The sequence below is a fragment of the Panulirus ornatus genome, chromosome 17, assembly GCF_036320965.1.
Source record: "Panulirus ornatus isolate Po-2019 chromosome 17, ASM3632096v1, whole genome shotgun sequence".
Taxonomy (NCBI): Eukaryota; Metazoa; Arthropoda; class Malacostraca; order Decapoda; family Palinuridae; genus Panulirus; species Panulirus ornatus.
The window spans coordinates 47,867,453-47,882,999 of NC_092240.1; the positions used below are offsets into that span (position 1 = coordinate 47,867,453).

The 15,547-nt window shown below is 39.9% G+C and overlaps 1 protein-coding gene across 3 annotated transcripts in view; it reads right to left on the reverse strand.

The window, feature by feature from the left end:
- The window catches only part of LOC139754712 (uncharacterized), a 77,737-nt gene that overhangs the window by 1,687 nt on the left and 60,503 nt on the right, over positions 1-15,547 (reverse strand). Inside the window, exons 8-10 of one of the 3 annotated variants that reach the window (XR_011713932.1) lie at positions 9,892-10,044; positions 8,050-8,326; positions 2,835-2,909 (exon numbers count right to left, since the gene is read on the reverse strand). Coding sequence is in view for 1 of the 3 variants with exons in the window: in XM_071672282.1 (XP_071528383.1) it covers positions 2,835-2,909; positions 9,892-10,044 (228 nt within the window). In the remaining 2 variants the exon portion in view is untranslated. Of the gene's footprint in view, positions 1-2,834; positions 2,910-8,049; positions 8,596-9,891; positions 10,045-15,547 lie in introns of all 3 variants that reach the window. The other 2 variants (XR_011713933.1, XM_071672282.1) reach the window with 2 other exon arrangements.

Sequence of the window (15,547 nt, forward strand, 5' to 3'; positions counted from 1 at the left end):
CAAGCTCGAGAAAATATCTGAGAAAGGTGTTTAAAGTTTTATTTACCTGTAAAGTTATCTAATTGTATAAACCATTTGGATTCATATTAATATCTGTTATGTTTGTTAAGAGTTGATTCAACAATTTCTATCCATTACTGAGTTATTTTATGTGACAACACTGCTCCTGCCAGTCTGATGACCAAAATCTTTTAAGATGGACAATTATTGCATTCAATTCTTGATTATACCCAACTTCAGTTTTATATTGTTTAACCCTGATACTAAGAACCTTACCATACTGACCAAAGTAAAACTGATCACACCTTTTACAAGGGGGGAATATTGTACACTCAACCCTTCTGAGAAGTTGCAGTAACTAGTTACTGAAGATGAAGACTAAGGTAATATTAAAAGTTTTTAATAGAATAGGAATATTAAGGAAGTTTTCACAATTATGTACTATTAATAAACATTTTTTCACAAATGGTTCTTTAAGTTGAACATCGTAAAAAGACCAGCATGATTACAAGCTGAATCTAGAAAGTTTGGGAACCTGGCATTTAGAACCATGTGTGTGCGATATCCCCTTTAAAGTTTGATGAGTTTTACACCTGTCAAACTGGTAAGGTTCCTAATACTAGAGTTAAACAACATAAAAATAGTGTTAGGCATGGTTAAGAATCTATTTATTCACCTTAAAGATTTTGGTCAAGCTAGTTATCACATACAATAACTTAGTATTGTAAAAAATATTGTTGAATCATCTTTTATTAAACATAGTAGAGATATTAATATGAATTTAAATGTTGGTTTATACAAATCAGATAACTTTATGAGCGAAAAAATTATAACAATTTTTCCCAGAACATAGGGAAACCTAAGTTTGCAACTTGACAAGTGAGGTTGTCAAGGATGACGTGTGCCCTAATCCTTTCACCTGTTTCTTAATTCATTTGAGAAGGCTGGTATATTATATTCTGGTTCTCTCTATCTTTACTAAATCCTGATGATGTAATTACACAAAAGTCAGTGACACTCCACGCTTTCCTTTTCCTCGTTTTACCTGCATCTCCTGTACATTCGCTATCTGTGTATTTTTTGCATATATAAATATTTACATACTTGATAAACATTTCCTGCGTTAGCGAGAATGCACCAGGAACAACAGATGAAGAAAGGTCACATACATCCATTCTCTAGCATTCATGTGTAATGCACTGAAACCACAGCTCCCTATTCACAACCAGGTCCCACAGAGGTTTCCATGGTTTACCCTGTATTCTTCACATGCCCAGGTTCAGCTTACTAACAGCACACTCGACCCCAATATATCACATCATTCCAATTTACTCTATCTTGCGCACGTCTTTCACCCTCCTGCAAATTCAGGCCGCAATTGCTCCATATCTTTTTCACTCCATCCTCCCATCTTCTGACACGTATCTTTTTGTCAACCTTTCCTCACTCATTCTCTCTATACATTCAAATTATTTCAGCAAATCCTCTTCTGCTCTCTCAACCACATTCTTTTTATTACCACAAATCTCTCTTACCCTTTCATTATTTATTTGATTAAACCACCTCCCACCACATACTGTCCTTAAATATTTCATTTCTGACACATCCACCCTCCTCTGCACAGCTTTATCTATAGCCCATGCCTTGTATTCACATAATATTGTTAGGGCTGCTATTCCCTCACACATACCCATTTTTGCCTTCCTAGATAACGTTCTTTCTTCCCAGAGCTTTCACCCCCTCCTCACCGTACAACTCAAATCCGCTTCCATGCTTCTGTTTGCTTTCATATCTATTGCCTGGTATCTAAAACACTTCACCGTGAAGAGATATATGCAACAATCACCACTGGAAGAAGAAAATTAAAAAATGATGAAAAAACACTACTTTCATTTATTACATCCTCAGCAGGGTTGAGAGACAAATTAGTTGCTATGTAAGTTTGAATGGACAAAAACCGGAGAAAGTAAATTGCTTAAAATATCTGGGAGTGGACATAAAAGCGAATGGAAGCGAGTCGTAGAGTGGGGGAGGGGGTGAGGTGGTACTTCCTCACACAAGTCTTTCCCAGCTCACTTACTCTCACCTCTATCTTCACCCCAACACTCTCTCTTCTCTGAAAACCTCTACATATCTTCAGCTTCGCCTCCTCAAGATAATGATCAGACATTAACATCCAAAAGTCTCCCTTTCATGCATCTATACTTATGTATATCTCTCTTTTTAAACCCGGTATTCCCAATCACCAGTCTTTTTTCAGCACAAAAATCTACAAGCTCTTCACCATTTCCATTTACAACACTGAACACCCCATGTACACCAATTATACCCTCAACTGTGTTAATGTACTGTGCCTGCTTAAGGTTACAATGCATGCGAAAAGTTATCTTTGATGAGACTGGATCAATGGGAGCACAGCCTCATCAAAGAACCTCTCACATGAAACAAATCTTTAGTTCCCTGCTACGAGAAGAATCACAGCTTTGGGAAGGTCCTAGGTAACACCAGGGCTCTTTCACAGAAATCGTTGCTTAAGGAGCGATGAATTAATAATGAATATGTAAAATCAAGCCTACAAAAAACGATTATTGTATACTAGCTGCCCACCTCCCTTAGTGAATCCATTCATAACCCTTCTACACCATTAAAGTGTACCACTTTTTTAGTGTTTTTCTTTACCTGTGGAAATTTCTGCTTGGAAACATTTTTTTTTTAAGATTTTTTTCTTTAAAGAAGAGAGAGATCCTTAGGTTTTATTGTGTAGTTTAAGTACTAAATATGATTTTTCATTATGCAAGAAGAACCAATAGTGAATAAAATCTCGTTGTCCTTACCTCAGCACTATATGTTTTAATAGGAGGACAGCTTCTGGCACCACAGTTCAGGGCAAAGTGAATTCTTGGATCTACCTGAAGAATCAGAAGGAAAAAATAAATCAAGGATTTTTTTCATTAAATGGAAAACAAATGTACACTTAATACCCTGTAATTACACATTTGCAATTACCTATTCATAATGCATGAGGAGGGAGTTTTACACTTCTGGGGCCCTATCTCTTGAACACTTTTTACCATCATATAACTTATAATTTGACTATGCTCTTTGCATTAACAATGTCCTCAGTTATTTTGCTTCATTCAGTCATCACCTTTATACTAAAAAGTTACTTCTTTGTATCTTGAATAACGTTTAATTTTTTTTATTATACTTTGTCACTGTCTCCCGCGTTAGCAAGGTAGCGCAAGAAAACAAACAAAAGAATGGCCCAATCCACCCACATACACATGTATATACATACACGTTCACACACGCACATATACATACCTATACATCTCAACGTATACATAAATATACACACACAGACATATAGATATATACACATGTACATAATTCATACTGTCTGCCTTTATTCTTCTTGTCGCCACCCCGCCACACATGAAATAACAACCCCCTCCCCCCGCATGTGCACAAGGTAGCGCTAAGAAAAGACAACAAAGGCCACATTCATTCACACTCAGACTCTAGCTGTCCTGAATAATGCACCGAAACCACAGCTCCCTTTCCACATCCAGGCCCCACAAAACTTTCCATGGTTTACCCCAGACGCTTAACATGCCCTGGTTCAATTCACTGACAGCACGTCGACCCTGGTATACCACATTGTTCCAATTCTCTCTATTCCTTGCACGCCTTTCACCCTCCTGCATGATCAGGCCCCGATCACCTAATATCTTTTTCACTCCATCTTTCCGCCTCCAGTTTGGTCTCCCACTTCTCCTCATTCCCTCCACATCTGACACATATATCCTCTTTGTCAATCTTTCCTCACTCATTCTCTCCATGTGACCAAACCATTTCAAAACACCCTCTTCTGCTCTCTCAACCACACTCTTTATTACCTTACATCTCTTTTACCCTTTCATTACTTACTCGATCAAACCACCTCACACCACATACTGTCCTCAAACATCTCATTTCCAGCACATCCACCCTCCTCCGCACAACTCTATCTACAGCCCACGCCTCGCAACCATATATCATTGTTGGAACCACTATTCCTTCGAAACATACCCATTTTTGTATTCCAAGATAACGTTCTTGACTTCCACACATTCTTCAACGCTCCAAGAACTTTCGCCCCCTCCCCCACCCTATGATTCACTTCCGCTTCCATAGTTCCATCCCCTGCCAAATCCACTCCCAGATATCTAAAACACTTCACTACCTCCAGTTTTTCTCCATTCAAACTTACCTCCCAATTGTCTTGTCCCTCAACCCTACTGTACCTAATAACCCTGCTCTTATTCACATTTACTCTCAGCTTTTTTCTTTCACACACTTTACCAAATTCAGTCACCAGCTTCTGCAGTTTCTCACCCAAATCAGCCACCAGTGCTGTATCATCAGCGAACAACAACTGACTCACCAAGCTCTCTCATCCACAACAGACTGCATACTTGCCCCTCTTTCCAAAACTTGCATTCACCTCCCTAACAACCCTGTCCATAAACAAATTAAACAACCATGGAGACATCACGCACCCCTGCCACAAACCAACATTCACTGAGAACCAATCACTTTCCCCTCTTCTTACACGTACAAATAACTTACATTCTCGATAAAACTAACAACTTGCCTCCCACACCATATATTCTTAATACCTTCCACAGAGCATCTCTATCAACTCTTATCATATGCCTTCTCCAGATCCATAAATGCTACATACAAATCCATTTGCTTTTCTAACAAGTATTTTGCTTAATTCCATATTATCTGCTCTAGCTGCCTTAACCCTATATCTCTTGAAGAATTGTTCTCTAACCGCACAATCAATATGTTTTAAAAACTTCGGGGTTGTCATAAAGTCACTCCTCACTCCTCTCTTCCAAGGTAGGCAAATTTAAAGCTTCTAGCCTTTCCTTGTAAATTGGCTCTCTTACTTCATGTACCATCTTTATTGCCCTCCTCTGGACCTTCTCAATCAACTCTTTGTGCGTGTTTAGGAGCAGTGACCAAACTTGAGAAGCACATTTCAGTTTTGGCCTTACGTACGACGGGAACAGCCAGCTAAATATTTCCATGTTTGCCAGAAGACGGTTTGTTTTCTTAACTTTTCTCGTGGAACTCAGGTGACAGGTTAGGGATGATGCTGACTCCCAAATCCTTCTCAAACACAGCATCCTGAGGCTTATATTATGCTTTACAGTAATAATATTGAGGCCTTCTTTCACTTTCATCCTCGTTACTTTAAATTTGCTTAGGTTGAATTTTATTAACCATGTATCAAACCAGCTTTGGAATCTATTTATGTCTCTTTGTAAGATGATGCAATCTTCCTTACATGACCTTTGCATCATCTGAAGACATATTCAGGTAGATAGAAGTCCAATAGCTTTGGTCATGTCATTTACATTGATCAAGTAGATAATGGTCCCAGAACAGAACCCTGTAGCAGTCCATCAGCCTCCTATGACAAACATCTTTTGCTCCCTTCAAATGAGATAATCTTTTGTCCATTGAAGGAGTTTCTGCCATATTCCTGTCTGGTTAGTTATGGCAGTCTAGATACAATCAATCCTTCCAGTCTTCCTTTTTGTTTAAAACATGGCTTATGCACTCTCTTGTAGAAATCTCAGAGATTTGTTACACATGACCTTTCTCTAAAACCATGCTGTCTCTCACTTGGGTAATCTCTCCTAGGTGGATTATATCATCAATTTGCTTTCTAATTATATTTTCCAGAATGCCATAGACCATACTCTTTAATTGGGACTGGTCTGTAGTTCAATGATTCTTCCCTGCCTCTCTCCATTAACATCTTGAACAGTATTTCAAGAGGTTTATCTTGTGCATCTTCAGCACATATGGTGAACTTTCATCAGGTCTATGAGCCTTGTATAGGTCAAGACGTTTTAATATTCTGTTCATGTCTTTTTTTTTTTTTTTTTTTTAGATATATCAATCTTTCTAAGACCTCCTCCACAGGTGTTGAGGTGATTGTGTCCTCCACTGTGGACACACTTCTGAACTTGTTATTCAGTTCCTTACGTATCCGTACATCACAATTCTTCCCTCTGAATCCCTTAGTCTAATTATCTGCTCTTTAACTAATGGTTGACTCCTGAAAAATTTATGAAAAATCTTTTTTTTTCTATTTTGCCTTGTCCAAAATATTCTATCCAAGTTTCTTTCTTCCTCCATTCTTACATACATGTTTGTTGCTCTTATATCTTGTGAATGCTTGGTGGCTGAAGTGCTGTTTATGCCTTTGCCGCTGCACATCTCAAAGCTTCTTTTCTTTTTGAGATCTTTTATTTAACCAATCTTTCCATTTTCTTACCATTTCCTTCATATTTAAGCCTAGAGTTACCCATATTCCTATTCCTTCACCATAAAGCTTTGGCTCCTGGTTACTGAACTCCCATTTCCCATTATATGGTACCATAGAAACTGCTGAGGTATATGAAGTTTCTACAATTATATCCCCTCTTGATGTCTTGTCTCAATTCTGCTCTTTTAATGTCCTCATTTACCAGAGTCAAACTTCATCACTTTTTCCATCTGGTTTATCATAAAAAATATTCTTGATAATAAGATATACATACATATATATATATGCATAAACATTGTACATATTCATACTTGCTCACCTTTATCCATTTCCGGCACCACCCTGCCCCACAGGAAACAGCATTGCCACCCCCTATATCAGCGAGGTAAAGCCATGAAGCATATGAAGAAAGGCCACATCTGCTCACATCCATTCAGTCATGCATGTATATATCCTGCCCCACAAGTCCTTTCTATCTTTATGGAGCTACTGCAGCACCCAGGAAGCTGGCCATGTCCACCAGTCAGGATTACAGGTCATAAAGTTTTGTGATGTGTGTCTGGACAACTGAGCAATAAGTGCTGCCCATGCCATATCCACTCATCACTCAAGTACGGCTACTCATGACCTTTCTAAAGGCTTCTGCTGCCCATGTCATATCCACTCTTATCACTAAAGTACAGCCCTCACTCATGATGAACAGTTATCTCATTCCAATGAAATCCCATCTCCCAAAGAAAATATAAATATACCTATGAAGTACTACTAAAAAGGTCAACCACACCCCATAACACGCAATTCATGAAAAACTTACAAATACTCCATCCAGAAGCAACTGACCACTGACCCTCCACTCCCATTGATACATGCAAAGCATTTTCAATCTGAGCACTTATAAATAAACATCTTCAACTACTGGCTACTTAACAAAATCTCTAACATCTAGAAAATTACCAATATAATGCCAGTCCTAAACCCTCGAATCCATCCAACTTCTACTACCACCCTCTATCACTTCTATCCTCAGTATCCAATCTCTGAAAAAATCATTCACAACTAAATCAAACTCTCACTCAGCATGGCTTTAGACCCCAGTCAACCGAGCATCCACATGCCCTTGACTGACTCAACCAATCACAGCCCCCTCCTGCACAGTATTAGTGGTGACTGACAACATTAAAACATTTAACTTTTCCTAAAACACCTTCACACAAAAACAAAAAAAATGCTTGACACACAAAAAAAAGTGTTTGGTCAATTTCACAGCCAGCTGAAATGCCAGAGTCACCCTCGACGGCTTCATCTTTAAACTGCTTAAACTCAATAACAGACAACCTCACTATCACAACACAACACCCTGACCCCATAGGTGGCAACATCAAACATGCAACACTATCTTACACAATTGGAACAATGGCTTATACAGAACAGAATGTCTGGATCACTACAAAAATCTTCAATCTCTATTTTAACACAAGACAGACATGAATCCAGCTCACACCCTCCAGTCACCCTGAGTGGACAGTCTCTCCCAGCAAGTAAAACATCAACCATTCTTGGCATCATTTACGACACACACATGACATTTACTCCCAACATAAATAATATCAACACAAAAGCATCACACAAACTAAATGTACTGGCAAAAGATCTGGACAGGCAAAAGCATACTTCAACATCCTATACATACAGTTCATCCAACCCTATTTAAACTATACCTTGCATATCTTATCTTTCACCCTCAAGCCCTCAATCAGTCCTGAGGAGCTGGGGTTCTCTTTCTGCTGGACATGGGAGAAGCAACAGTTCTTCAAATGATGTCACTGATCTCACAATGCCTGTTGAGCAGACCAACAGAACTTGTACAACTCAACTGATGTCAGCCAGCCACCTCACTGCTGCAGATGCACTAGTGTTCACAGCAGAAACATGCCGCAGAGCATGAGGGTCAAGACAAGTGCGAAGAGAAGAGTCTGGGGCAGCAACTAAGAAGTCCTGAAAATAGGTGACCTTGACAGCTTGTGTAGGAGAGCGTTCCTTCCGTGTGCATTAGTTGGATCCTGCATTGGTCCTGCACTGCTGAGGCTGTGCTTTATCTCTGATAGTGGGTCCAGCTGCATGTGGGTCCATGAAGAAAGGGGAGTGGGTAATTCATCTGTTGAGTTATCCCAAATTTAAGCTTCAAAAAGGATATTGGGATTGCTTAAACCAGTACAGCTCGGCAGGGCTTCCATCATCGTCTCAAGATGCCAGTTCAATGGAAGCTGCAGTGCAAGATAAGAAAGTTGGAATGACACTCTTAAAGGTAGTATAACAGAAAAGGATCCTTGTGTCCACTGAATGATATCCATCTTTGCAAGCTAATGACATACAAACACACAAACGTACTCAGACAGGTAGTCAAGCATTATGTAGCAGCCATGCACGATTAGAAAGGAAGACAAGAATGTATATTGAGAAGCATTTAGATTGGTAGACATGAATGCTATGAAAAACAAGCATGATCAGAGAGGAAGAGAAGCATGTATGGAAAGGAAAACAAACAAGTATTGACAAGAAAACAAGCATGTCTACTGTTGAAAAAACTGGTGCTTAGCAACATCAAGTTGGGAAACCAAGACAGCCTTTTATTTTTTGGAAGAAAATATCTACAGAATAGGATCAGGATGTGCACGTATGAGTAGGCTTGGGCAGCATGACATCTATTGACAATGTCACTAATCAAATATATTTCTTATACTAGTAAATAAAAACTATAAATGTAATTCTGCATGTGAATATAATAACATTACATTTCTAACTCACGATTTCATCTATGATTATTTATCTTTCACAGATTTCTATTGAAAAATCAAGGATAAATTATCAAGGATCATTTTTGTAAAAAAAAAAAAAAAAAGTCCTATCTCGATCAGAATGCATTCTGTTGTCATAAGTATACTTATATTTTACACTATCTGTAAGTGTGCTGGTAAGTAGTGTGAGAGGCTGGACCCACGGGTGGTTCGGTAACACAAACCACCCAAGGACATTTTAGGGAAGATAATATAACCAGAGGAATGCTACTGCTAAGCTACTTTGGACCAGTAAAGTGGCTGCCTCACTGATAAGGCTTTTGGCTACTGTCCTACCTACCAGATGTTAAAGCATTTACCTCATGGCAATAGGTCTGACGCCACCATCTTTCTTTTTCAACACATGAGAAACTACCAAAAAAAGGGGCCTTATAAGCAGCAGAATCTTGCCAGAGATATATGATGTGACAAATGTGGTTAGTTTCATAAGAAAGTTCTTGGAGACCAGACCTTACATGGGATTAATCCTTCCTTGATATGTTAGGGGTTTCACACCTGAGAAAACCCTTTTGACAAAGTTAAAAGGACTGCCAAAAGCTAAAGATTGGTACATGGACTCATACATATACTACACTATTTATGTTTTAGAATAAGAAATACTGAAAGAAAATCAAAAGAATCGTTCTATCCACTTACTATGATACTGAGCAAAAATATTAGGCAGGTATCTGCAGTTAAACCTTTAGAATGAAGCATGAGGCATACCTTAGTAAGACTTATCATATGGCGAGGATCTGACTTCCCAAAGGGAGCAAAGAGCTGGATAACTCCACGTCTGTTGGCTCGCAAAACACCATTTTCAATATCATTCAGACTATAGCTGTGACCACCGATAATATATGATGTCTTGTCAAAAAACTGAAAGTAGAAATGATTCTTATGATTCAGCAATACACCTTCTTATCATGGTAAAGAATTACAAGTGTATTTGCGTACATATCTATGTTCATTTACTGCAACTCCTGGAAAGTATAGTGCCAGGAATGAATGAAGGCAAGCAAGTATGAATATGTACATGAGTATATATGTGTATGTATGTATATGAACCAGGGCATGTGAAGCATCTGGGGTAAACCATGGAAAGGTCTGTGGGACCTGGATATGGAAAGGGAGCTGTGGTTTTGGTGCATTACACATGGCAGCTAGAGACTGGGTGTGGGCGAATGTGGCCTTTTTTGTTTTTTCCTGGTGCTACCTCGTTGTAGGGGGGCTATTTCCTGTGTGGCGGGGTAGTGATAGGAATGGATGAAGGCAGCAAGTATGAATATATACATGTGTATATATGTATGTGTATGTATATGTATGAATATGTTGATATATGTATGTATATGTGTGTGTATGGGCATTTATGTATATCTACATGTGTGTATATGAGTGGTTGGGCCATTCTTCGTCTGTTTCCTTAAGCTACCTCACTGACGCGGAAAACAGTGGTTAAGTATAATAAAAGAAATATAAATGTGTATGTGTATGTATATGTAAATATATGTGTATATGAGTGGATGGGCCATTCTTCATCTGTTTCCTGGTGCTACTTTGCTGATGCGGGAAACAGCGATTATGTATTATAATAATAATAATAATAATAATAATAATAATAATAATAATAATAATAATAATAATAACAATTATTCCTTGGGATAGAGGAGAAAGAATACTTCCCACGTATTCCCTGCATGTTGTAGAAGGCAACTAAAAGGGGGAGGGGGTCTGGAAATCCTCCCCTCTCGTTTTCAATTTTCCAAAAGGAACAGAGAAGGGGGCCAAGTGAGGATATTCACTCAAAGGCTCAGTCCTCTGTTCTTAACACTACCTCGCTGACACGGGAAATGGCGAGTAGTATGAAAGAAAGAAAAAATAATAATAAAAATAAATGCATTTATTTCATACATATTCATCATTTCCCACATCAGTGAGGTAGCATCAAGAAGAGTAGCTAAGATGTCACTGGCAAACGAGTGTTACCGGATGGTGGTGTTTGGGTAGGTGTTGTTCGGGTCTGGTATCATGCCTGTCATACAATTTTCAACATGTGAACAAGAAAGAGAAATGTTGACAAATTTTGCCCATGATGAAGCTATCCAATTCCTATAGACCTTCATTAATATTAATGTCACAATTCTCAGACTATGAGATGTGGATTTGATCATGAGGCCTGGGAAGGCTGCCATGACATTATTCGTTACTGTATGTGAAGAACCATTCTTTTCTTGTCCAAATATGGTACCAGTTAGTTATTTTGGGGGGTATTCAGTTTGTTTCTTCTGTGATTATGCTTGTGATGTGGGAGTGAATGTCATGTGCGAGCCACATGTAGTACCTAGAATAGTTGGTATTTTGGTGAGTAGGAGTGTCATGTAATCATTCCAGCTGATGAGAAGGAGCATCCACCCAACCCTAAACTATGTCTCATCTGCTTGGTCATCCACCTTATCAAACACAAATATAGCAAAGCTCCTAACTTCACAAGACAGAACACTAAGAATAATCACTGGCTGCCTCCTAACCACAAACACTTAACACCTTCACAATGAAACAAAGATCCTCCTAATACAATCCCTCCTCATCTCCTCAGCACTCAATTATTTAAATCATAACTAGACCCTTCTCAACCACTTCATAACTAACCACCAACCCAAAAGGAATAAGAAGTTTACCCCCGCTTCACACTTGAGGAACACATACTCACCGATCCCCCTACCCTGAACTAACACCAACTGACAAACAATACACACACCGAAATGATCCAATAAGCACTGAACAACCACCCTTTGAACTGGGTCTCGAACAACACTCCTCATCAGATATACACACATCAGAAACTACGCTTCCCAGACTAAATGGGTTATGCTTTTTCATCTATGCTTTGAACACCACCCAACCCCACAACAGTACAAATACCAGTTCAACATACCTGAAGATCTGTCAAGCCGTGCAACTATCAAAGTGGAAATACAAAATACTTCTCAACTTCCCTGCACACACACACACACACACACACACACACACACATTTACAGCATCACCACATTTAATGACTGTAGTCCTATCCAGTGTATGAGTGCGGCAAGGAGCCCTATAGAAGATATGGTAAAGAAACATTCAGGCTGTTGTGTCAAGGCATCTCTTTCTCCTGAAAAATGCCAGTGTATGAAATTAAGATAGCCAGTTGAACAGCTTTCTTTTCAACAAGTCTGAAAGGCATATGGAATGTCTAATTATGAAATACAGTCCCACACTACACTGCCTGTGATGTAATAGAAAAAGTGGGCTGTCTAATTCAGTAACAGTGCAGCAAAATGAAACAAAATTCTAGTTGAAGTTGTCTTCATTCTTTTTTTTACTAAGAAAGTACCAGGAGAGAATGAGTACAGAATGGAAAAAGGTGAGAACAAAGGACATAAGGGGAGGCGGGGGGAGGAATGGGATGTATTTAGGGAAGCAGTGATGGCTTGCGCAAAAGATGCTTGTGACATGAGAAGTGTGGGAGGTGGGCAGATTAGAAAGGGTAGTGAGTGGGGGATGAAGAAGTAAGATTGTTAGAGAAAGAGAAGCGAGAGGCATTTGGACGATTTTTGCAGGGAAATAATGCAAATGAGTGGGAGATGTATAAAAGAAAGAGGCAGGAGGTCAAGAGAAAGGCGCAAGAGGTGAAAAGGAGGACATATGAGAGTTGGGGTGAGAGAGTATCATTAAATTTTAGGGAGAATAAAAAGATGTTTTGGAAGGAGGTGAATAATGTTCGTAAGACAAGGGAATCAATGAGAACTTCAGTGAAGGGGGCTAATGGGGAGGTGTTAACAAGTACTGGTGATGTGAGAAGGAGATGGAGTGGGTATTTTGAAGGTTTGTTGAATGTGATTGATGACAGAGTGGCAGATATAGGGTGTCTTGGTCGAGGTGGTGTGCAAAGTGAGAGAGTTAGGGAGAATGATTTGGTAAACAGAGAAGAGGTAGTAAAAGCTTTGCAGAAGATGAAAGCCGGCAAGGTAGCAGGTTTGGATGGTATTGCAGTGGAACTTATTAAAAAAGGGGGTAGTTGTATTGTTGACTGATTGGTAAGGTTATTTAATGTATGTATGACTCATGATGAGGTGCCTGAGGATTGGCGGAATCCTTGGATAGTGCCATTGTACAAAGGCAAAGGAGATAAAAGTGAGTGCTCAAATTACAGAGGTATAAGTTTGTTGAGTATTCATGGGAAATTATATGGGAGGGCATTGATTGAGAGGGTGAAGGCATGTACAGAGCATCAGATTGGGGAAGAGCAGTGTGGTTTCAGAAGTGGTAGAGGATGTGTGGATCAGGTGTTTGCTTTGAAGAATGTATGTGAGAAATACTTAGAAAAGGCAAATGGATTTGTATGTAGCATTTATGGATCTGGAGAAGGTATATAACAGAGTTGATAGTGATGCTCTTTGGAAGGTATTAAGAATGTATGGTGTGAGAGGCAAGTTGTTAGAAGCAGTGAAAAGTTTCTATCGAGGATGTAAGGCATGTGTACGAGTAGGAAGAGAGGAAAGTGATTGGTTCTCAGTGAATGGAGGTTTGCGGCAGGGGTGTGTGATGTCTCCATGGTTGTTTAATTTGTTTATGGATGGGGTGATTAGGGAGGTGAATGCAAGAGTTTTGGAAAGAGGGGCAAGTATGCAGTCTGTGGTGGATGGAAGAGCTTGGGAAGTGAGTCAGTTGTTGTTCGCTGATGATACAGCGCTGGTGGCTGATTCATGTGAGAAACTGCAGAAGCTGGTGACTGAGTTTGGTAAAGTGTGTGAAAGAAGAAAGCTGAGAGCAAATGTGAATAAGAGCAAGGTTATTAGGTACAGTAGGGTTGAGGGACAAGTCTATTGGGAGGTAAGTTTGAATGGAGAAAAACTGGAGGAAATGAAGTGAAATATATGGGAGTGGATTTGGCAGTGGATGGAACCATGGAAGTGGAGGTGAATCATAGGGTGGGGGAGGGGGCGAAAGTTCTGGGAGCATTGAAGAATGTGTGGAAGTCGAGAACATTATCTCGGAGAGCAAAAATGGGTATGTTTGAAGGAATAGTGGTTCCAACAATGTTGTATGGTTGTGAGGTGTGGGCTATAGATAGAGTTGTGCGGAGGAGGGAGGATGTGCTGGAAATGAGATGTTTGAGGACAATATGTGGTGTGAGGTGGTTTGATCGAGTAAGTAATGATAGGGTAAGAAAGATGTGTGGTAATAAGAAGAGTGCGGTTGAGAGAGCAGAAGAGGGTGTTTTGAAATGGTTTGGTCACATAGAGAGAATGAGTGAGGAAAGATTGACCAAGAGGATATATATGTCAGAGGTGGAGGGAACGAGGAGAAGTGGGAGACCAAATTGGAGGTGGAAAGATGGAGTGAAAAAGATTTTGTGTGATCGGGGCCTGAACATGCAGGAGGGTGAAAGGCATGCAAGGAATAGAGTGAATAGGAACGATGTGGTATACTGGGGTCGACATGCTGTCAATGGATTTGAATCAGGGCATGTGAAGCGTCTGGGGTAAACTATGGAAAGTTCTGTGGGGCCTGGATGTGGAAAGGGAGCTGTGGTTTCGGTGCATTATTACATGGCAGCTAGAGACTGAGTGTGAACGAATGTGGCCTTTGTTGTCTTTTCCTAGCGCTACCTCGCACACATGAGGGGGAGGGGGCTTTTATTTCATGTGTGGCAGGGTGGCGATGGGAATGAATAATGGCAGCCAGTATGAATTATGTACATGTGTATATATGTATATGTCTGTGTATGTATATATATGTATACGTTGAGATGTTAAGGTATGTATACGTGCATGTATAGTAATAAATGGGTATGTTTGAGGGAATAGTGGTTCCAACAATGTTGTATGGTTGCGAGGCGTGGGCTATGGATAGAGATGTGCACAGGAGGATGGATGTGCTGGAAATGAGATGTTTGAGGACAATGTGTGGTGTGAGGTGGTTTGATCGAGTAAGTAACGTAAGGGTAAGAGAGATGTGTGGAAATAAAAAGAGCGTGGTTGAGAGAGCAGAAGAGGGTGTTTTGAAATGGTTTGGGCACATGGAGAGAATGAGTGAGGAGAGATTGACCAAGAGGATATATGTGTCGGAGGTGGAGGGAACGAGGAGAAGAGGGAGACCAAATTGGAGGTGGAAAGATGGAGTGAAGAAGATTTTGTGTGATCGGGGCCTGAACATGCAGGAGGGTGAAAGGAGGGCAAGGAATGGAGTGAGTTGGAGTCGTGTGGTATACAGGGGTTGACGTGCTGTCAGTGGATTGAATCAGGGCATGTGAGGGCATGTGAGGCGTCTGGGGTAAACCATGGAAAGCTGTGTAGGTATGTATATTCGCGTGTGTGGACGTGTGTATGTACATGTGT